This window comes from Oratosquilla oratoria, chromosome 1 (genome assembly GCF_046742065.1).
Source record: "Oratosquilla oratoria isolate Oo_2021 chromosome 1, ASM4674206v1, whole genome shotgun sequence".
NCBI classification, from domain to species: Eukaryota; Metazoa; Arthropoda; class Malacostraca; order Stomatopoda; family Squillidae; genus Oratosquilla; species Oratosquilla oratoria.
The window spans coordinates 135,416,361-135,441,134 of NC_134777.1; the positions used below are offsets into that span (position 1 = coordinate 135,416,361).

At 39.6% G+C, this 24,774-nt stretch overlaps 1 protein-coding gene across 11 annotated transcripts in view; it reads left to right on the top strand.

Annotated features, from left to right (window-relative positions):
* The first annotated feature begins 865 nt into the window (after positions 1–865).
* Positions 866–24,774, top strand: part of LOC143027327 (diacylglycerol lipase-beta-like) — a 418,191-nt gene continuing 394,282 nt past the window's right edge. For 5 of the 11 annotated variants that reach the window (XM_076188638.1, XM_076188617.1, XM_076188621.1 and 2 more), the window contains exons 1-2: positions 867–1,162; positions 18,258–18,403. In XM_076188638.1, coding sequence (XP_076044753.1) covers positions 18,309–18,403 — 95 coding nt within the window. In that variant the 5' untranslated portion in view covers positions 867–1,162; positions 18,258–18,308. Of the gene's footprint in view, positions 1,163–18,257; positions 18,404–24,774 lie in introns of all 11 variants that reach the window. The other 6 variants (XM_076188602.1, XM_076188608.1, XM_076188615.1 and 3 more) reach the window with 2 other exon arrangements.

The following is a 24,774-nucleotide window of genomic DNA, read 5'->3' on the forward strand; positions in this document are numbered from 1 at the left end:
ATGTCACTATCACCGTATAGTATAAATCACAGAAAATAAGTTTCTTTATAAAATTGAGTATAATATACAGCTCTTACCTCAATTCAGTAGACGAAGGCAGTGACTTGATTAGTTATAAGAAGTGAAATGCAGAAGATTGTAACGTCATGTCGTCGTTGCTTGGAACACTACGCATCATATGGTTCATACGGTTCGTAATTTTTCAATAAACTCATTATGCCTCATAGATGCTAATTCAGGAGTTGGCTATACTTTTAAGTACTGAATATGAAACTTTTATAAGTATATATAAATACATATATATGTATACACACACACACACACACACATATATATATACATATATATATATATATATATATATATATATATATATATATATATATATATATTAGGTCAAATAAGATTTTAAATGATACATTGTTATAAGAAGTGAAATGCAGAAGATTGTGACGTCATGTCGTTGCTTGGAACACTACGCATCATATGATGTCTCTTCTTCTGATTGGCTGGTCCTCAGTCGTTACGTCATATCTCTTCTTCTGATCTCTTCTGATTGGCTGGTCCTCCGTCGTGACGTCATATCTCTTCTTCTGATCTCTTCTGATTGGCTGGTCCTCAGTCGTGACGTCATATCTCTTCTTCTGATTGTCTGGTCCTCAGTTGTGATGTCATATATCTTCTTCTGATTGGCTGGGTGACGGTTACAAGCAAGCAAGATGACAAACAAAATTATCAGAATGTTATAAGTATATATGTATGTATTTATATAGATATATATATATATATATATATATATATATATATATATATATATATATACACACACACACACACACACACATTATTATATTTGTACTCACTATTACACTGTGACAGCGAGCAGCTGACCATTGAAGCCTTATCAAAACATTAGACTTAGAGTGGCGGAAATGACAATGTCGGGCATGTCCAGTAGCTGACAATGCTAAATGTCAAACAAAAATTCATGGGACTTATAAATATAGAATGTGATACCTGAATGTACTTGGTATCGTCACACGTTTTGAAAATGCGTTAGTTGAGATTTATGGACTAATAATGATGGTGTTAGGGAATGGCTTTACCGGTACCGTACATACATGTTAAATGTTTCGTCGCTTATTGGAAACGGAATTGAGAGGTATCGTGATTTTCTATCTAATTTTACATGTAATGTTATAATCATCTTGTATGTATATGTTGCTCATGTATAATAGAGTTTTCACCAGTTTAGATGATTGTGATGTGGAGCTGTATTATGTATATATAAGTTTTCAGTCTGCTTCCTATCTCCTTACTCCTTAGTCCTTAGAATATGTTACCTAGATATGTGATCATTAAGGGTCGAGACAGGAAAATCCCAGTGACTCATTTGGTACTTACTCATGCCATATGCATGCCCGACTTGCCATGTACTCGCAATTATGGTATAATTTCCATAGGCATAGAGGTCAACCATGTTCCTCATTCCTAGATCAAATGACAAATCCCTCCCTGAATTATTATTATACCAACTTTTCTTATATAGAGATCTGCAAGTGCATGGTTTTCATGACATTAAACTTCTTTGGCTGTGTGAGTGTGCTCCCCTTTGTCAATCAGTGTGGGCATCTGTGTATGTATGCAGTGATGGTAGAGAGATAAGAATGGCAAGTATTGTACATTATTAAGAAAAAAAAAATAGATATTGCCATTATTATTTATTGGTGGTGATACTGTATTGAGAGGAAATTTCATAGAAAAATTAAAGTAGATAATTAAAAAAAAGTGAAAATGTGCAAAATTCTAAACATTTACCTAGGCACTGCAGTGGTGGCATAATCGGAAGTGTGCTGCTCTTGCATTTGCTTGGTTGTAGGTTCAATTCCCACACTTATCTCCGGTTCTCAGTGGTGACTGTTACCTGCCCCCAACAGTCCAAGTGTACAGAAGCTCCTCTACTTACATTCATTCGTTTTATGTTTTTTCGATTTTACATTTGAACTGACTGTAAAAAAAAAATGTTAAAAAAAAATTGTGAATTTTTTAGTTTAGCGCGCTCTCCGTAGTTCAAACGATACTTACGCATGACGCTGCGTCCATTGTTCACATGGCACAAACGACAGACTGAACATGCCTTGCCTCCTCCTCCTCCTCCTCCTCCTCCTCCTCCTCCTCCTCCTCCCCCCCTCCTCCTCCACCATCTCAATTTATGTTGCTTGAATTTAGTTTATTTGAAATTAATGTTATTATTTTACAATGTTATGTGTATTATTAATGATTTAGGGGTGTTTGATAACTAAAACGTAAATTGAGGAGCGTCTGTTTAGGGCTAAGGTGACGGCTTTGGCTGAAGGTATGTACCTCTTAGCATAAACTTCTCACCTTCCACTAGGCTGGGTATAGGTTAGGGTAGGATGACTAGGATAATTTACGGTCAATTTATAATTTCACCCAAACAACGATTTTGATATGTGGCTCATGTGTTTCTGGTGAGAAATGTTGTGATATGAACAATGGTGTACATAATTTCCGTCGCAAATGCGTAGTTTTCAAGTAATTGATTATTGAAGTTATGCACTTATGCCTACATCTCCCCAACGATCTGGGGGGACCTGTGGGAAATCGGGGTTTTTGGGTGGGGAGCACTAATAAATTGAGTAATGCATGTTGCAAAACGGGTATAATATGAACAAGAACACATAAAAAAGATATAAAAAAAACAACATAAATTTCACCTTTGAGGTCCGGAGTGTGGTCATCTAACACGAGTGGTAGCCATGTTTGTTTACCAAGTTACCAACGATTCAAAAAATTTGTTGCTATATCCGCTACATTTAGCGAAGGCCACTCCACCCGCGCAGGAGTTGCTAACCGTAAACTAACGTAACCTAACCTATCCTAACATGACCTAACCAAACCTAACCTATCCTAACCAAACCTAACATAACCTAACCAAACCTAAGCTAATCTAACCAAACCTAATGTAACGTAACCTAACCTAACCAAACCTAACATAACCTAACCAAACCTAACCGAACATAACCTAACCTAACGTAACCTAACCTAACCAAACATAACATACCTTAAGCTAACCTAATGTAAACTAACCTAAACGTAACCTAACCTAGCATAACCTAACCTAAGCAAACCTAACCTATCCTAATCTAACGTAACCTAACCAATGAAACCTAATGTAATGTAATCTAACCAAACCTAACATAATCTAACCAAACAACGTAACCTAACCTAACCAAACTGAACGTAACCTAACGTAACCTAACCTAACCAAACCTAACGTAACCTAAACCGAGCAAACCTAACCTAACCTATCATAACCTAACAACATTAGTTTACAGTTAGCAACTCCTGCGCGGGTGGAGTGGCCTTCGCTAAATGTAGCGGATATAGTGACAAATATTTCGAATCGTTGGTAAACAAACATGGCTACCACTCGCGTTAGCCGACCACACTCAGGACCTCAAAGGTGAATTTTTTTTTTTTTTTTTTTTTTTTTATATCTTTTTTGTGTTGTTCATTTTATACCTGTTTTGCAATGCGCATTACTCGATTTATTAGTGCTCCCCACCCAAAAACCCTGATTTCCCACAGGTCCCCCCAGATCGTTGGGGAGATTTAGGCATAAGTGCATAACTTCAATAATTAATTACTTGAAAACTACGCATTTGCGACAAATGATGTACACCATCATTCATATCACAACATTTCTCGCCTGAAACACATAAGCCACATATCATAATCGTTGGTTGGGTGAAACTATAAACCATCCCAGTATTATTTTTCACCCAGAAGATGGAACCAGGAAGTTCCAAAGCATTGGCAACAATTGGAGAAATACTTAGAAACATCAAGGATGAAGACAAAAAGACTATGCATGTATAGAAACTACATGCAGTAAATTAATAAAAAATGAATCCTCTTCAGCCTTTAACCTCATTTGTCAACAAGAGAATATACTACCTGGCTACATGGAGATATACAATGGGATTGCACAATTCAATGGCATACATTTTGACGACTCACAGATTCAACCTCAATAAATTCCTTCCCCTAAACCTTAACCTCTTCAATATGAGTCAAATTCTTGTGCACAGCACCAGATGCCTAATGTATGCTGATTGATGCATCACAATACTCTCATTTTAAAATATAAAGTCATTGGTGTATTACTCATTCTCTTTCACTGAGTAATGATATATACAGAAAATATGATCAAGCCAGTTCACAGAATTTGGGGGTTACTCAGCTGCAACTACAAAATTAATACAAGCACTCCTCGTTTAACGACCTACTCGGTTAACGACAATGCGGAGTAATGACAGGCTTTATGACAGACCAATATTTGTTTAACGTAAATCTCCTGAAGTTACAACGTCGTGTATGATAAGTTGGCTGAGGCAAATTTGTATGATGTTATAAATGAACTTGTAAGGTGGATATTAGCGGTGAGGTAAAGTGTTCTGAAGCTTAGGTCTACATTACCATCATGCAAGTTCCAAAAACTACCTAGGGTACAGTATATACCGGTATTGATAAATTTTTAGTTTTGACCATGGGTGCAATATAGCAATAGAAAATTAATTATTAATTTTGTAAATTATAATGTATCAACATAATATGCAATTTTGTGAGCGGAAAAAAAAAAAAAGGTGCTAAAACAGATTTCGTAAGTAACGAAGTCATGTCGGACGAATGGTACGCCATGTTTGTTATGATAAATGCCGACGTCAAAAAATGAAAGGATGATAAATTCGTCTACCCTAAACTAAACTAACCTAACCTGTGTTTAATAAATCATTATCTGCAAATTAAATGTCATCCGGCTTGTCCTCGTTGTCGTCGTCGTAAGAGACGGCGGGCTTTTCAACCACTCTCTCAGCTTATGGGGTATACAAAGTTCTTGCAGCTTGAAGGAATGCATGTATCTCCACTCCATAACATTCCTTCAAGAAAATATACCTGGCAAGGTACTGTCGGAAGTACCGAGGCCGTCAATTGAAAGACGACATGATGGTGTCCCGATCCTATGCTACCGACTTCGTTCATTAGCATATTTGCTTGTAGCAAGGTATTTTTTATTTTCATTTCTGCCCACAAAATTGCATGTTATGTTGATACATTTTAATTTACAAAATAATTAATATTCTATTGCTATATTGCGCCCATGGTCGAAACTAAAAAAATACCCTGGTATTTAATATGGAATGTCAGCATACGCGGATTTGGTCATACACGGCAATTTCAGGAACCTAACCACCGCGTTATTTGAGGGCTTTCTGTACTATCAAAACCGTAAATAAGCTTTAATGTACTGTATAAAAGAGGGAAAATACACGAAAATAAAGATACATGTATTGCTGGACATTGTACATACAGTACATGTACGTATATGTATACACTTTAGCTTAACGACCAATTTGGTTAACGACAGCGATGCTGGTCCCAATTGTCGTCGTTAAACAAGGAGTGGTTGTATAATCAAGATGCAGATGCCAGCATCTTAGTATACCCACTCGCACCTCATGATGCCTATGTAGGCATCATCATATGGAAGAGGTTAATTCAACACCATAGCTGGCAAATTCAACATTCAAACCACACAAAAAAACACAAATTTCTTAGTTTGTCTGCTAAGATGGATGTGATTCATGTTGCAACAAATCACATTTTGACACCTCAAAAACCACTGTTGAGTGAGACCCAAACATTAAATAACATCACCAGCCAGTCCACCATAACTGTACTTCCTTTTTTCAGATATTCTGCATGGCATCCATCCAACCCAGGTGCCTTACCTACTCTCATCATCTTAACAGCTGCCTTCACTTCATCTTTCTTTATTTCTCCTCCATTTTCCTCACTCATCACAGTCATTTTCTTTGCACTTCCCACTGCAACTACCTTTCCCTCCCCATCCTCCTTCACATTTAATAACTCCCTAAAATACTCTGCCCACCTTCCTCTCACAACCTTCTCTTCCATTATCATCTCTCCATCTGCACCTTTTACCTTTTCTTCTCTACTTGATTCACTTCCTCTTCCTCTCTTAATTTACTTCCAAAACACTTTTTTATTATTTTCAAAATTTTGTCATACTCTTACCCCATTTCACATCTGTTCTCCTCTTTGCCTCCTTTATCTTATGCTTTACTTCTTTTACTTTGTACCTTTCATATGATTCCCTCATCCTAATTTGTAACCAGTCTATGAAAGCTTCTCTTCTACACCCTTCTTTGCTTCCTCATCCCACCACTCACTACCCTTCCTTCTATTTCCTCCCATCCTCCTTGTTCCACACACCATCTTTGCACACCTTATGACTCCCTCCTTGAACCATCCCCATTCCTCCTCCACTCCTATTTCTACTCTATCCTTCACTCCCTCCCACTCCTCTCTCAGCCTCTTCTTATACTCCTTTTCTTTTTCATTTAAGCAGTTCATTCTAAGCACCTTCTGCCCTTTTCCTCTTTCTCCACCTATTCTCCACTCTCAACTCACCTTCCACCAGGAAATGATCTGGTATTCCCCTGCTTTCTCCCCTTAGAATATGTACATCCTTAACTCTTCCTACTATACTTGTGGTTACCACTATATAGTCCATTAACACTACCACCCTTCCATCCACCACCCTCACCCTCTCCCATGTGTACTTATGCTTGACTTTCATCCAAAATACTGTATTTGCTATCATCAACTCTCTTTCGAGACATATCTCCACCATCAAATCTCCATTATGATTTTTTCCTGGAACTCCACACTTCCCAATCACTCCATTTATTGGTTCATTTCCTATCCTAGCATTAAGGTCTTCCAATACAACTACAGTGACATTTCTCCCTAATCCCTCCATGCACTCATTTAAATCTATCCAAAAAGCCTCCCATCTACACTCTTCTCACTACCAGGCCCATATACACTTACAAAAACCCACATCTCCCCAGCTTCACCTTCATCCACATTAACCTTGAAGAAACCTCCTTCCGCTCCACTACATGCTTACCTATCTCTTCGCTTACTAGTATACCCACCCCTTCTCTCCCTCATCCTCTCTTCACTCCTGAGAACCTCCCAACTACACTCCCAAACTCACACTCACCCCTACCTTTCAACTTAGTTTCATTCAGTGCCAACACATCCATCTGCTCACAAACATACTCCCTATCTCTTCCCTTTTACTCTCATCAGTACCACATTCACACACATTAAAAGACCCAAACCTTAGGATACTGGTTGGAAAACTCCTATACCCTTTTATGCTTTTACTTTTTTTAGGAATGTCCCTTGTGGGGCTACAGGTAACAGGATTCCTAGTCCTATCCCCCTCTTGTTTTTTTGTCGCCTTGTACAACTCAAGTGGGAAGACTTGGTGGCAGCATTCTTTTCCCCCACCACAGGGTAGGCCAAAAAAAGGAAATGCATATTCAGAGAAGTGGTACAGGGTAGTAACAAGGGGTGGGGAGACAGCATAACGGAGGGACAGTCACAGTATAATAAAAGTGTCATCATTTCTCTATGAACAGAGATTTCCTGTATCACAGACAAAATGATGTGTGGCTCTGGTCTGTAGGGGCACCCCATATAGACCCTAAAGTATCAGCTGCATGCTACTTTGCCATAATAACATGCAACCAATACCCCAGATGGAGATTAAGAGGTCCTGGTGTGGCAACATCTTCATTGTTGTACCACCCCCCAACCTCAAAAGTAGGGGGCTAAATAGCCACAGTACACCCCTGCCACTGGCTCTTATGCATGTGGCACCAATTCCTGGGAGCAGCTTTGGTTATCTGGGCAAGTACCACAACCCTTATTGCAACAATGCACCTTCACATTGTTTCTGCACTGAGAAGTGATTCTCTGGCAGTCATCTCTCTTCTCTTACTACAAGCCAGAGATGAAGATAGCAATCCTGGGCCCACCACAAAACACATGTTCAACATGCTCCAAACCCATCACCTTGAGTCGACAGACAAAGGGCTCAGTTCAGTGCAAATCATGCAAAAACTGGGCACACCACAAATGCAATACACTTGCCGACATGAAACAACACAAAAACACCTGGACCTATTCTATTTGCCCACCCACAACTATACTCCTACCATCACACCCCCAGCCTGCATACTCACCCATACCCCCACCCTTGCCATCCCCTTTCCCTCCTCTCCTCCCCAAACACTCCTCTTCCTCCTGACCCTGATCCTAATTCTCCCTGACCAGTACCCCAACCCCATACAACAATCTCCAACATTTACAGAACATACAACATCTACATCTTACAACATAACATTGATGGCATAAATAAAAGAACTATGCAAGAAGCAAACTACAACACTCCCAAAATACCCATATTTCATCATTTTACTACCATTAGACATGACAGGACTGATAGCAATAGCAGTGGGCTCATCCCCCTTATCCACCAGTCCATCTGCTTCATGGACATAGGTGCCACCACCAAAATCCTGCTCCCTACCACAGACAACACCACTGAAACCCAATCAATCCAAATTTGAACAGATAACAAATCCACAATTACAATAGTTAACATGTACGTACCCCCCAATCATCCCCCACAGTTCTGAGCAACCTAAGATCTGACCTTAACCAATTTGCCACCCTCCCCAATCTTATCTTTCGTGGTGGCTTCAACGCCAAGTTGTTGGCCTGACACAGGGTTTGATCTGTAAGTACAATTTGACTCACAGACAGAGGGTTTGATCTGTAAGTACAATTTGACTCACAGACCATCATGAACAACACCCTTAATTACACACATATCTCCCATCAAGCCCTCTGCACCCCCTCATGACATCACCCTCTGTTCCCCCTGCCTAATCCCAACAACTTCATAGAAAGTTGTTGGAGACCTCTGATCCAACCACCTTCCAATCATCATCATCACCACCACCAAAACACAATACACCCCAGTTGGCCACAGACACACATACACCAATTACAAGAGAGCAAACTGGGAAGCTTTCACTGAAGAGATAGAACAACATTTTGAGACACAAAACAGTACACCAATCACAGACATGGATGCTGCTGTGCATTATGTGTGTGTATATGCATATACACACACACACACTGGGAGTCATTATTATGAATAATATGTCACCTGAGAAACATATAAACAAGATTTTTGGAGAAACTTATAATTTGATAAGAACAATCAAAGTGGCATTTACATACCTGGATAAAGAAATGGTGAAGAAAATACTAATCACTTTGATAAGACACAAGATTGGAATAAGTAGCAATGATGTGGTCACCAAGTACAAAAAAATGTATAACAAAACTTGAAAAAATACAAAGAGCAATTACAAAATTGGCACCAACACTCTCAAAACTATCATATGAAGAGAGACTAGCAAAACTTGAGCTACAGACACTAGAGCAAAGAAGAGAGAGTGGAGAATTGATAACTATTTACAGAATCATGAAAGGCATAGAAATTATTGATAGAGAGGATCTAATAAAATGGGATGATAGAAATACAAGAGGACACGGAAAGAAAATAAAAAAAGACAGCTATAGAAGAGATGTGAAAAAGAACAGCTTTCCTCACAGAGTAATAGACATTTGGAACAAGTTAGATGAGAAAGTGGTGTGTGCAAAAACAATACATGAATTTAAAAATAGTTTAGATAAAATGAGATATGAAGACAGGACACCACGAGCATGGCTCCCCTTCCCGTAAAATACAACTAGGTAAATACACACACACACGTAAAATACAACTAGGTAAATACACACTTCATTCGAGACGTCGTAGAGTGAGCAAGTGCTGTGCTGCGCTGTGGCTAGCGATACCTAGTGGTTCCAGTATAAACATCGAAGGAAACCAGTGTTGTTTTTGCACGGTCTGACTATGCCGTGAGACCGTTAAAGTATTTTCTCTTGTTTCTAGTTTGCGAAATGTGTATATTTCCTTTCTGGCAACAATGGAGAAAGGAAATGATAATGAAGACAAAACAGCGAAAAGAGAAATAGAGGTGAGTATAGTGGAGAGCCCGAGAGGCTAGATTCCAAAACGCATTTCCCGCCAAGGAATATTCCAAGGCGGGAAGGAAATATATTTTCGGGGTTTCAAAGAAATGCAAGTGATATGGGAAGAAGTCTTGATATGGATAGAGAAAACAGATATAGTAGTGTCCTAAGAAATCGGGAAATAAGTGAGCTGGTCGATGAATTTTTTTACTTAAAAATAGATTACTAAGCTATGCACAGAGAACTCGTTGCTCTACGATAAAGTAATGAACAAACCATAAGGGAATTAAATGATCTAAGGAGTGAAATAGTATAAAGAAAGAAAATGAACAATTGAAAAACGAGGACAAGAGCAAGAAAGAACAGTTGAAGGTTGTGACCACAAAAGTGGTAGTCAATGAAATAAAAAGCTAATGGAAAAAAGAAAAGGAAAATCAAGAGATATCTTTTAGAAAAATATTAAAAGAACAAATGGAAGAAAACACAAAAGATACAGTTATTAAAGTAATAAAAGAAAAACAAAACCTAGTGAGAGACACGGTAGACAAATGAAAATGCATTGTGGTACATGGAATAAAAGAAAAACACGATATGCATAGATATCAAAAAGAAAAGGAGGATGTGGCACAGTGGACTGGCTTGTTGTATACTAAACGTGGCACTGGTTGCCCAATTACGAAGTTACGTAAGTTCACTCACACAAAGGGCAAGAAGGATCACCGTTTACTTGATGCCACGTATATTTTGACGATAGAAAAAAGAGGGGGGGTTGCCCCTTACAAGAGGCATGGCCTCTTCACATAAGAGGCTCTGCCATGATACTAGAGGAGTAGAGGAGATGAAAACTGCAAAACATGGAACGGCACTAGTTACTAACGCAGCTACAAGCCAAACATAAAAATATAAAAAATTACAAAGAATCTGAACACAATGTATATGCAGCTTAAGACTAATTCATTACGAACATACAGATACTCTAATATAACAGATACTCTAATATAACATGAATTTGGCTCAAAAACAACTTACTGAGTGGCATCCCCCAAGGCTGTTTTGGCTCCCTTAATATTTGCCATATACATAAATGATATGGATGAAGGAGTGAATTGTTACACGAACTTCTTTGCCAACGATGCTAAATTGCTCAAGAGTGAAAACAGAAGAAGATTGCAGATTGTTACAAGATGACTTGCATAGAGTATGGGAATGGAGTCAAAAACACGAAATGAATTTCAACATCAAGAAATGTAGCAAAATAGAGTCTCGGGAAACTACATGATTGGAGATAAAGAAATCAAAAAAGTTAACTCAGAGAGGGACCTAGGAGTAATCATCTCAAGTGACTTGACTCCTGACAAACATGTAAACAAGATATTTGGAGAGACTTACAATCTGTTAAGATCTATGAAAGTGGCTTTCGACTTAATGAATGAAGAGATGGTTAAGAAATTAATTGTTGCATTGATAAGACCGAAACTGGAATATGCTATATCATTGTGGGCACCAAGCACAAAGAAGAACACAAAGAACTTAGAAAGAATCCAGAGAGCGGCGACCAAGATGGCACCTACATTTGACATAAGAACAAAGATTGGAGACATTACAACTGATAACACTAGAGCAGAGAAGGGAGAGAGGTGATTTGTTGACCATCATTAGAATTATGAAAGGAATGAAAGTTCTTGATAGAGATGACCTATTAAAATGGGACAAAAGAGAAACAAGAGGACATGCAAAGAAACTAAAGAAAGACAATTATAGAAGAGACCTGAAAAAGAACAGTTTCCCATACAGGGTAATTTATGTCTGGAACAAATTGAACAGTGAAACAGTTAATGCCAGAAATATACATGAATTCAAAAGCAAACTAGATGTAGAGAGATACAAAAACGGGTCAACATGAGCATAGTTCCAGTCCTGTAAAATACTAGGTAAATACACCTTTAATACAATCATACAAAATGCAAACAAGAAATACATCCCCAGAGGCAACAGAAAATTACATAACCCAAACTTCACACCAGAAATCCAAGGGTTCATCAGACAATGCAACACACTTAAACACAATACCCCCACACCTATCCCTCAAAACATAGCGGACCAAGTACAAGTACAAGCACTAAGTACTGATATCAACTACAAAATATATTGCATGTTGGGAAAAAGGATTGTGGTACTCCCCAAGGTAGGCATAGCTCCTCTTGGGGATCGGTGCCACCTGCGTAGAGCCGGTGGCCAGGGGTAGATGCTGCCGTTTGGCCCCCAACTCTTGGGGTTGGGGGGTGGTCCCACGACGTAGATGCTGCAGCTCCAGGACCTACAACATCACACTGCCCAATCATACTTCTCTGCACCCCCTCTAAAGTCATTGAACGCCTAATACTTAAACTTGTCACACCACATATTCCCCTTGCTGACTCACAACACGGTTTTAGGCCACTACACTCCACTAACACTCTTCTGACAAACCTCACACAAAGAATTTTAGATGGCATCAATTCAGATAGGCCCCACCAAAGAACACTTCTTATAACATTAGACATTAGTAAAGCTTTTGATGCTATCCCCCGCCACAACCTAACAAATAAAATATATATCACAGACATGCACAATAACACCAAAAGATGGCTGGCCAATTATCTGGCAGGTAGGAATGCTTACGTGTCATATAATGGCCAATCATCGCACATCAGAAACATTAAGAACGGAGTACCACAGGGCTCAGTTCTATCCCCCACACTATTTAATCTATACATGCATGACTTACCCACACCAGACACCTCAGAAATACAAATCTCTTCCTACACAGACGACATAACAATTACATGCACACATCGTAACACAGACAAAGCTGCAGAAATAATCCAGCCATACCTTGACACACTCAACGCATGGTTCATCACAAACAGACTCAAAATAGCTCCAACCAAATCTACAGCAACACTTCTCACCAACTGGACAAAAGAACACAAATACATACCTCATCTCTACATCAACAACACTAATACCACACACAAACACACCGAAAATTCTTGGTGTAACATATGATACATCCATGTCTTTCAAACAACACATCACAAACATAAAAAACAAATGCACACCCAGACTTAACGCACTTAAGTCAATCACTGGAACAACATTTGGACAAAACAAAGAAACTAATATAACTACGAGTATATACAAACAATGCATACGCTCAGTGTTGAATTATGCGAGTCCTGCATGGGCTCCTAATCTCAGTGAGACACACCACAACACCCTTCAAATCATACAAAACAAAGCCCTAAAAACAATTACAGGCTGCACAAATACAACACCTACAGACCATTTACACCATGAAACAAAAGTCCTCAAAGTCAAGGACCACCTCGACATGAGAGGCACACAAACACTTGCCGCAGCCACCACAAACACATTACACCCGCTACACTACATAGCAGAACACCCACACACACCAAGAAACATTAAAACAACACCCAAAGACCTTTATCACGCACATATACTCTCTTCTCTTCCTCCACAACCACCAAATACCAGCCTCTGGAAACATATTCATAATCATATCACTCACCGCTCCATTAACACACTGAAAGACAACACACTGCTGCATGCCAGACCCCCTGATATCCACCCTTCTGAATCCTCTCTCCCACGAAAGGACAGAGTCCACTTGGCCAGACTGCGGTGCGGTCACCACCCAGCACTTCTAAGCTACCAGAAGAGGCTGAATGACCGCATTGTGAACAGCTGCCCAGGATGTAACACTTCACCCCATACCATACAACACATAATGGAAGACTGCATTATACACAATCATGCACGCAAACAACACAACATACGCTCTATAAAGGATTTGTGGGAAAACCCAGTTTCGGCTATGGCATTCCTTGGGGAGACGGGACTGCTCGGACAGACAGTCTAGGGAACGACAACAACAACAACAAAATATATGAACAAAAACCACAAACCTTGCAAACATTTATCAACACAATCACATAACAAACACCAGAAAACTGTACAAGACACTCAATAGCATTACACTGTCCAACAGTAACACGGCATGCTCTCACACAGTAATAACCACAACAACAGTCAACTTACCCTCAAGCAGACAACAAGTAAACTCACTCATAAATCATTTTGCACAGACAAACCATCTCACCCCTACCCATGATGTCCAATGCATCATTCAACCTAAGAAAGACTTCCTCACAGATTCAGACTACACACCCTTCATAGACAGCCAGCAAAACATATAATCCATAACCTCAAGTATTCATCTACCTGTGGCCCTGACAGCGTAAGTAACATCCACCTAAACACTTTGGACCACATGGCATATATGCACTCACCAATATTGGGAACTTCAGCTATTGGCACAGCACTATACCCAACATCTGGAAGTATGGGGAAATTATCACTATCCCCAAACCCAACAGTTACAACATCACACTGCCCAATCATACTTCTCTGCACCCCCTCCAAAGTCATAGAACATCTCATAGTACAACTCATCACACCACATATCCCCCTTGCAGAATCGCAACACTGTTTTAGACCACTACACTCCACAAACACTCTTCTGATAAACCTCACACAAAGTATTTTTGATGGCATTAATTCAGATAATCCCCCACACTGAACACTTCTTATATCACTAGACATTAGTAAAACTTTCAATACCATCACCTGTCACAATCTCACAAACAGAATATATATAACAAACATGCACAATAATACCAAAACATGGCTGGCCAATTATCTGACAGATGGGAATAGCAATGTGTCATATAATGGCCAATCATTGCACACCAGAAATGTTAAGAATGGAGTACCACAGGGCTCAATTCTATGCCCCACACTCATTAATCTATATGTGTATAATATACCCACATCCGACACCTCAGAAATATAAACATCTTATGCTGATGACATAGCAATTACATACACACCCCATAATGCAGACAAAGCTGCAGAAATACTACAATCATACCTTGACATACACAAAACTGATTCCAAATATCAAAAATAAATCATACGAAAATCGACTTAAGCACATGAATCTGTTTTCCCTAAAAAAGCGTAGACTCAGAGGTGACTTGATACAGGTCTTTAAGATTTTAAAGGGAATTGACAACATCAAAAGTGACCAAATTTTCACATTGAATGAGAATCAGACAAGAAACAATGGTCTCAAACTGTCCGGAAATAGATTCAATTTGGAAGTAGGTAGAAACAACTTTGCCAACCGTGTAGTTAATGAATGGAATAAACTTCCTGCACAGGTAGTGCAATGTAGTTCAGTTCGAAGCTTTAAGAATCATTTAGATAAATACCCAAGTAAGATGCTGTAATGATTATAATTTATGTTATATTATTTGTTTTTTTGTTATAATTTGTCTGTCTGATTTTCATTTATTATTAGTTATATGTCAATTTATAATCATTTACTATTTACCTTTTTGTTTGTTATTCAACTATACCTATGCATTTATTTATGTATTTTATGTTATTTTTACATTATTATAGTTTTAATTTATTTTTTTTTTTTTTTTTTTTTTTTTTTTTTTTTTTTTTTTTTTTTGCATCCGACCTAGATATGGATCAAAAGGTCTCCTGTCGGCATGCTCCGCCTTTGTAATCCTTTGTAAACACATGGTTCACTACAAATAGACTCAAAATAGCTCAAACTAAATCTACAGACACACTTCTCACCAATTTAACAGTGGAGCACAAATACATACATGGAGTAACATATGATACATTCATGTCATTCAAGCAGCACATCACAAACATAAAGATTAAATGCTTTAATCAATTGCAGGAACAACATTTGGACAAAATGAGAAAACTATTACCATAGTATACAAAGGATATGCACAGTGATGAATTATGTGAGCCTTACATGGGGCCTTAATCTCACTAAGACACCACAACACCCTACAGACCATAAAAAACAAAGCCCTAAAGACATTTACAGGCTGCACAAACACAACATCTACAGACCATTTACACCATGAAACAAAAGTCCTTAAAGTCAAGGATCACCTTTTTGTGAGAGGCACACAAACACTTGTCACAGCCTCCACAAACACAGCATACCCACTTCACCATATAGACCAAGAAACATCAAAACAACACTCAAATACTCTATTTTCTTCCTCCACAATCACCAGACACTAGCCTCCAGAAGCATATCCATAATAATATCACTCACTACTCCATCAACAAACTGAAAGACAATACATTGCTGCATGCTAGACCCCCTGATATCCATCTCTCTGAATCCTCTCTCCCCTGAAAGGATAGTCCACCTGGCCAGACTGCAGTTCTCCCACTGTCCAGCCCTTCCAAGCTACCAGAAGAGGCTGGATGACTGCACCAGGATGCAACACTTCACCCCTTATTGTACAATACATTATGGAGGACTGCATTCTACACAATCACAAATGCCAACAACACAATATACACTATAAAGGATTTGTGGGAAAACCCTGTTCCATCCTTGGCATTCCTTAGGGAGATGTCCTGTCTGCTTGGCCAGACAGTGTAGGGAATGATAACAACAACAGATCAAAGAAGTTACAAGATATTTTAACAACTCCCCAACCTAAACATAATTAAGTCCAGCAACAACCCCACTAGACAACCTCTTCAACACAACAACCAACATCCTCTGACTTAATGTGTTCATCCTGCCTACAAACCCAAACAACATGGGAAATCTTACAAGATCTTCCATCTAATCACTTCCATGTAAAGATTACCATAAAACTATGAGTAGAAAGGAAAATACCACCCATGTACAAGGGAACATATATAATCTCCTAAAAATAAAATTGGCAGAAGTACTTAGAAGATATAGAGATTAATCAGTCCATTGTTCCTGGTATCTTTTGCAGAAGACCCATGGCCTCCAGAAAACTGGCAACAGCCCCTAAGTCATGTGAAAAAGTGATATTAATTTACCTAGGGATAGTCAGTGTGGTATGAGGTGTTCTATAGCATCATCTGTATGGTGGTTGCATCTGGAACAGTTTGAATCTTTGTCCAGGTCTATTTCATGTTTTTTGTAGAACTGGTACCCTTCTTGGACCTCATCCTTACCAGTGGTCTGGAACTGTTCATACATTAATGCAGGAGATGGTGTCCATGGTATGCCACTGCAGTGCCAATACCCAGAGGAAGCTAATGTATCACACACAGACACAGTGATGCCCAAGTCACCTCAGGTCAGAGGTGAGCAGCTGTTGGGGTGCCATTACTCAGAGAGGATGCCCTTCCTAACCTCTGTGCTGTGGCCAGGATTCAAACAGACACTGAATTCACCATGTGGCTACCAGACATGCACTCTACTAACTGAGCCCATAGCAGGCCCCTATTCTGTGATGGTGCCGTTTCAATGACAGATAGTGCCCTAAATGTAGGAAAGTTAATGTGGGTCTTGTCGGGTGTGTGAGGGTTTTTTCTGTGAGACTTATATCTAGTGGTTGTTGTTGGAATATTGAATTAGATGATCTTTCTCGAAGGGCTTTTTTAGTTACCTGTGTGTGAATGTGTTTCTGTATGGCTATTTTGTGTGCTTGTGGTAGGTTGTGATAGATGTTTCAGTAGTGTACTGCTGGTATATTTTTTTCACATTCTGTTGGTGGTGCTTGTGAGATGTTATGTGAGGGGTGTGTGTTGTTTAGGGTTCTGGCATAGAACTGTGTTCCTATCATTTTCATGTGATGCTCTATTGGGAAGATTTTTATTTCTGTATGTAGGTGTCCTATAGGGGTGGTTTTGGTGCATCCTGCTCTTACTGCTCCATTCTGCAGTATTTGTACATTGTTTGTGTTCGATTTGGTGATTGTTGGCAACTATTACCCATAGATTGGGCTATATATGTGCTCTGAGCTCTCATCTGGGTGGATAATAGCTGTTGATCATGAATCCAACATGTGATCCAAGACTGTGGTGAATCATAGAACACTTTATCTTAAACTGCCTCACCTTAGCCATACCCAGGCAACAACACAATATGTCTTCCTTTTTGCTGGTTACCTGGGAGTCATGGGTCTCATGCAGAGAGATCTGGGACAATGTATTGATTAATTTGATTGCTATATTGTATAATGTAATTTCTATCACCTGCTGTATGGTAATGTACTGTATACAGTTGTTTTATATACTGAGAAAGTCACTGAATCTGGTTAACCCTGGTTTTTTTTTTTTTTTTTTTTTTTTTTTTTTTTTTTTTCCAGTTTGTTAAAATTTTGTACAAGTAAATCTTGTATACTGGCTCCAGTGTGAAGATGCCAGCTTTGGTGCTCTTAGGCCATCGTTGTCGACTTGGCAGTGATGATCTTGTCATCCCTGGGATTCTAGAATCAACACTGAGAGCAATATGGTAAATATAAAGGATCTGTAATATCTTATGTATTAAGAATGTTGTTAAGGAAAAAGGAAAGGATGTAATTTAAACCAGTGACAGGTACTTCCTTTTGGTGATCCTGCAAGATAGACAGCAGAGGGAATAATTTCCCTAATGTCCATCAACCTCATCACCTCTATATTAATGTGCAGGACTATGCCTATGATCTTACTGTATCAGGTTCATCTATAATTATTCTATCTTTTCACATTGGAGAGAGCTTACAGTCAGCAATTGCTCCCCTCCCCCTACTATTTTCAACTGGTGGCATAGAAACAATCCCACACTCATACAAGACAGACAGCAGTCCAAAATTTCTTCCCAGAGAGATCTGTGGGAGGGCCAGAGGACCAATGCCAGGCATTGTGGGCCTGCAGGTTTCCAGGCAACACTTGTTATTATGTTTGACCATATTTGTTCAACATGGATATGGATGGGCTGGTGTGGAAGGTAAATGCAAAGGTGCTGGGTAGCAGTTTGGAGCTGGTAAGTGAGAGTGGAAGAAAGTGGGGGGTGAGCCAGTTGTTTGTGGATGACACTGCTTGTAGCTGAGTCAAAGGAGAGACTGAAGCAGTTGATGGCAGTTTGGGATGGTATGTGAGAGGAGAAAACCGAAAATCAATGTGATGATATGGACAAGGGGTGAGAGTGGCAATGAGTTGAGGTGAGTTTAAAAGGTGAGAGGCTGGTTGAAGTGGAGAGTTTAAAGTATTTGGGTCACATGTAGCAGGGAATGGAAGAGTTAGGGTGGAGGTGGATTGTAGAGAAAGAGAATACATTAAACATTTGGGGGGAATTAAAACTGTTAACGAGAAATCACTATCTGGGGATGAATGCAAAGAGAAGACTATGAAGAAGTGATTATGCCCATGATGCTGTTTGGGGAGAGACTTGGAATTTAAAGGAAGCAGAAAGGAAGGGTCTAGACATCTTTGAGATGAAACGTTAAGAAGTGTGGTGAGAGTTACAAGGATGAATAGACTTAAAAATGTGGAGGTGAGGCAGAGTGGGGTTAGGAAGAAAGTTACCAGATAGGGTGGATTAAAGAATATTGAGATAGTTTGAGTACATGAAAAGAATGAATAAAGAAAGACTAAGTGTGGAAGACAGAGGTGAATGGGATAAACTTGAGGAAATAAAGTAGGGGGGGCTCACCATGTAATGAATCAGTGGAGGTTTTCAACTGTTGGGCCCTGCTGTTGAGGAGTTTTATTACTTTGTGTGGTGGAGGTGCATTGCCTCTGACTTCAGCAGTGGGCAGGGTACAGGGATGGCCCTTCATTCAGAAGGAATAAAGATGGAAGGGATAATAAATAGGATTTTAGATGGGTGTTGAATGGACGAAGAGTAAGTATATGCTTTGACTCACTTCTCTTATAAGATTGAAAGGGCCTTTTGGTATGTATATTATTGTATTTGTCATTGCTGTCAGTTAGTGACAGAGTTTGGGAAGATATGTGATAGGAGGAAGTTGAAAGTAAATTTAGGTAACTCAACAGCCCCAAGTAGGGGTGTAGAGGGGGGTGACTGACATGTTGGGTGTCGTATGAATATTTGTGATGTTGGGAATTTTTTTTATCAGTATTTGGATTTGATTATTTCATTTATATTAGGTAAAAGGTAAAGATATTTTTTAGCCTTTTTGGATTTGGAAAAGGTTTATGACAAGGTAGATAGGAATGTGCTGTGGGAGGTTTTGCAGATATATGGAATTGTGGGGAAAGATGTTAAGGGGGGATCAAGAGTTTTTATAAGAGTAGTAGAGCATGTGTTAGAATTGGAAATGGAGAGAGTAAATGGTTTGAGATAAAGGTGGGACTGTATCAGGGATGTGTCCTGTTGCCATGGCTGTTCAATGTGTACATGGATGGGGTGGTGCGGGAGGTAAAGGTGAGAGTAATGGGCAGAGGACTGGAGATGAGTAAAGAAAATGGAGAAAAGTGGGAGGTGAGCCAGTTGTTGTTTGCTGACAACACTGTGCTTGTGGCAGTCAAATATTCATGCACATATTAGCTGCCTAATGTACGATGATGCATCACAATACTGTACATGTATTATAAGATATAAAGTTACAGCTGTTATACTCATTCTCTTTCACCCAGAATGTTTGTAACCACAGAAAATGCGATCAAGCCTATTCACAGAATATGTGGGTCACTCAGCTACAACTACAAAATAAATATAATCAGGAAGCCGATAGTGGCATTTTCATATACTCACTCATGCCTCATGATACCTGTGTAGGGATCATCGTATTAAAGGGGTTAAGGGAGTTAGTGATGGAGATTGGGAAGGTATGTGATAGGAGAAAGTTGAAGGTAAATGGGTAAAAGCAAGGTGATGAGATGTACAAGGGGAGAGGATCTTATGAGTTGGAAATAAGTCTTACAGGAGAGAGGCTGAAGAAAATGGATAGCTCTAGGTATTTGGGGTCATATGTGGGAGGAAAGTGAATGCCTTCAAGGATTAAAAAGTGTCATGAGAAATAGGTTTCTGGGAATAGATGCAAAGAGGAAATTGTATGAAGGGGTAATTGTGACAATGGCTTTGTATGGGGCAGAGACTTAGAATTTAAGAGAGGCAGAGAGGAAAAATTTGAATGTGGTTGAAGTATGGTAAGGGTTACTAAGTTGGACAGAGTGAGAAACAAGGTGTGGAGGAGAGTGGGAGTGAAAAAGGAGATGACAGATAAGGCTGATGAAAGAGTATTAGGATGATTTGGACACATGGAAAGAAAAAGTGAAGAAAGATTAGTGAAAGAAGTGTAGAAGGCAGAGGTAGAGAGAGTGAATTTGAGAGGACAACCGAGGATGAGATGAATGGATGGGGTGAAGGGGGTGTTGAGGAAGAGGGAAATGTCTGTTGAGCAAAGAAGGGAGAAGACAGGAGATAGGGATGAGTGGAGAATGGCTGTATTTACCAAGTTGTATTATACAGGAAAGGAGCAAGGCTTGTTGGGTCCCATCTCCTGTTCTCTAATTTTCTAACATACCTAGACTCAAATTCATGTATAGTTCCAATCAATCCAAATCTTTGATTTCCAATTATATTTAGATTTGAACTCATGTATTGTTTGAGCTTGGGCTATATCACCTTCTAAGTTGTTCCACATATTTATGCATCTATATGGAAAACTGTACAGTCAACTCCCCATTAACGCAAGGGTTACGTTCCAGATGTCGTGTTAATGGAAATAGTGTTAACAGAACATAATTTCTCCATAAGAAATAATGGTAATAGTGGGGGTTATGTTCCTGGACAACGGGAAAGTCCATCTATTTTGGGATTTTATTACTAAAAATCCTAAACAAACACACTATTAATAAATTTGAAGGTTACAGAAACAATAAAAACACATTCTTACTATATCGGTATTTATTGTTTGGTAAAATACAATTTTTTATGCATGTAAACATTATTACGCATCACTACCATCACTGTCACTTGTCGTGCTCCCATCCCCAACCTCACTCCCCTCTCCTTCCTCACCCTGCTCTGCCTCCTCACTCGGTTCTCCCTCCTCATCTCCCTCTCCCTCCTTGCCTTGCCTTGCCTCCTCTTCCTTGACTATCTTTTTTTGAAAGAAATGGTGGAGTTTCGTCTGCGTCGTCTTTTTCTTCTTTTGATCTAACATCACTTTGTAACAGTTCAGCTCCGACATAACTTTTCTGGCCACTGTTGCACTTCTGTTAATATTCGGATCTTTGGCTTCCAAGATATCCAGTCCTTCTCGTATAAACGAGAGTGCTTTTTCGAGATCACTTTTGGTCAAGACTCTCTCGGGCTCTGGGGTTTCTGATATAGGCCGAGATGCAGCTGCCTCCAACTCTGCATTCTGTATCGTCTCCATCTCTAACAGTTCTTTGTTATTCAGTTCCACTGTGTGTGATTCTAGCAGTTCATCAATGTCTTTATGCTCAAGTTGGTCAAACCTGGCTTCCCTGGCCTTGTCAAGACTTTCCTTGTTAGCTTTAGAGACATTTTCTTGAATGTCAAAGCCGACGAAATTGTACACCAACTGAGGACACAGATGTTTCCAAACCCTGTTTAGGCATTTCCTTGGTACTTTCTCCGAAGATTCTTTAATGAAGCAGAGAGCATCTTTGATAGTAAACTGCCTCTAATATTCCTTCACGGTCATCTTGTCTTTTTGTGTCCTTTCAACCATGTCAGTCAGGGTCAAACATAGATAATACGACTTGAAGGTTTGAATAATTCCTTGGTCACATGGCTGCACAATGGAAGTGGTGTTTGGCGGCAAGAAAGCGAGCTGAATGTTGTTGGAGAGATTTTCTATTGACGGGGGATGGCTGGGAGCATTATCCAAGATCAGGAGAATCTTGAATGGAATCTCTTCCTTCTCGCAGTAAAGTTCTCACTCTTTCTCCAATTTCCCAAAGTAGTCCTTGAATATGCTCCCCATCATCCATCCTTTTTGGTAGGAATACCAGTAGCAGGGTAGGAAGGTCTTGATGTAGCCCTGTGAAGACACGAGAACAAACAAAATTAGTTTAGTGTGCCATAAATTGTGAGTTGGTGACACAATTTTCTTTTTTGTTTTGGTGCACGAAAAAAACGAGCATTTACAATCTCGGTAAAAAATTTCAAAGCTTTCATGACTAGTAATCAACATCCATACATACACACCTTCAATGCTCGTGGATTTTCCGAGTGGTAGACAAGGGCAGGTTTCAGCTTGCAGTCTCCCTCTGCATTGGCACCGAACAAGAGCGTAAGACAATCCTTGGAGGCCTTAAATCCAGGTGCAGTCATCTCCTCAACCTAGATATAGATCCAGTTAGGCAGTTTTTTCCAATATAGACCTGTCTCGTCTATATTAAGAATCTGCTTGGAAGTGTAGCCACCTTCCTCAATGATGGTCTTGAGGGTAGCCGGATACATTTTGGCTGCTTCCACATTGGCAGATACAGCTTCCCCAGTCATTTTGAGATTGAGGAAGTCATATCGTTTCTTGAACCTGAGAACCACCCAGAACTGGCATTAAAGGTCTTGGCTTTGTCTTTGTCTTCCTTATTCTCGTCTTGCACATCCTGGTAGAGACTTAGCTTTAGCTTGTATGATTGCCATGCTGATAGGGACATTATGCTTGTTTTGGTTTTGGATCTGTTGTGCCAATAAAATCTCCATCCTCTCCATCTCCATGGATCTTGCTCAGGAACATTGTGAAGAGGAGGCTGATGTACCAGCAACAGAACTGGCTCTGATCTTGTCAGCATTCGCCCTAATGGTCCGCAAAGTGCTCTCATTCAGTCCAGTAGCATGAACAATAAGAGAAGTTCTTTCACCCCAATCATAACGATCCAACACTTCTAACTTCTTTTCTATGGTCACAAGTTTTCTTGACCTCTTTGCTGCACTCTCCTTTGGGGTACCAGGATGCTTGGGTGCCATAGTACATGAATATTATGTAACACAAATTTTTGATAAAATTGTTTACGAGTTCCACACGCTGTGAGGGCTGGCTTCACACCCAGGACAAGATGCAGAGAGTGGGAGCGCGGGAGTCAGAATGTCTCTCCTGCACTATGGCGGCGAGATATTCAACTACAGTAGGCAGGAAATTCAACTCGCATAACATCAGACATTTGGTGTTATCAGAATTTATATTAATAAATTTTAAGTCGTGTAAGATCGAAATCGTGTTAACAGAACTCATGTTAACAGGGAGTTGACTGTATTTCTTCACATCCTTTAAACATGTGGTCTTTCTTAATTTACTCCCATGACCCCTTAAAGCCCTCCCATCATTAATCAGGAGATTTCTTCTGTCACTGCAATCTATCCCCTTTAGTGACCTGAACACTAATCATATCACCTCTTTCTCTTTGATCTTTCAAAGTTGGTAGACCCAGTACATTTAGTTGTTGTTGTCATTCCTTAGACTGTCTGAGCAGTCCCGTCTCCCCAAGGAATGCCACAGCCGGAATGGGGTTTTCCCACAAATTCTTTATAGAGTGTATGTTGTGTTGTTTGTGTGCATGATTGTGTAAAATGCAGTCTCCCATTATTTATTGAATAGTATGGGGTGAAGGTGTTACATCCTGGGCATTTGTCCACAATGTGGTCATCCAGTCTCTTCTGGTAGCTTAGAAGGGCTGGGTGGTGGCCACACCACAGTTTAGTCAGGTAGACTCTGGCCTTTTGTTGGAGAAAGGATTTAGAAGGAAGAGGGATGCAGCAATGTGTTGTCTTTTAGTGTGTTAATGGAGCAGTGAGTGACATGATTATGAACATGTTTCCAGAGGCTGGCATTTGGTGGTTTTGGAGGAAGAGAAAAGGGTATTTGTGTGTGATATAGGTTTTTTTTTATGGTTCTTGGTGTGTGT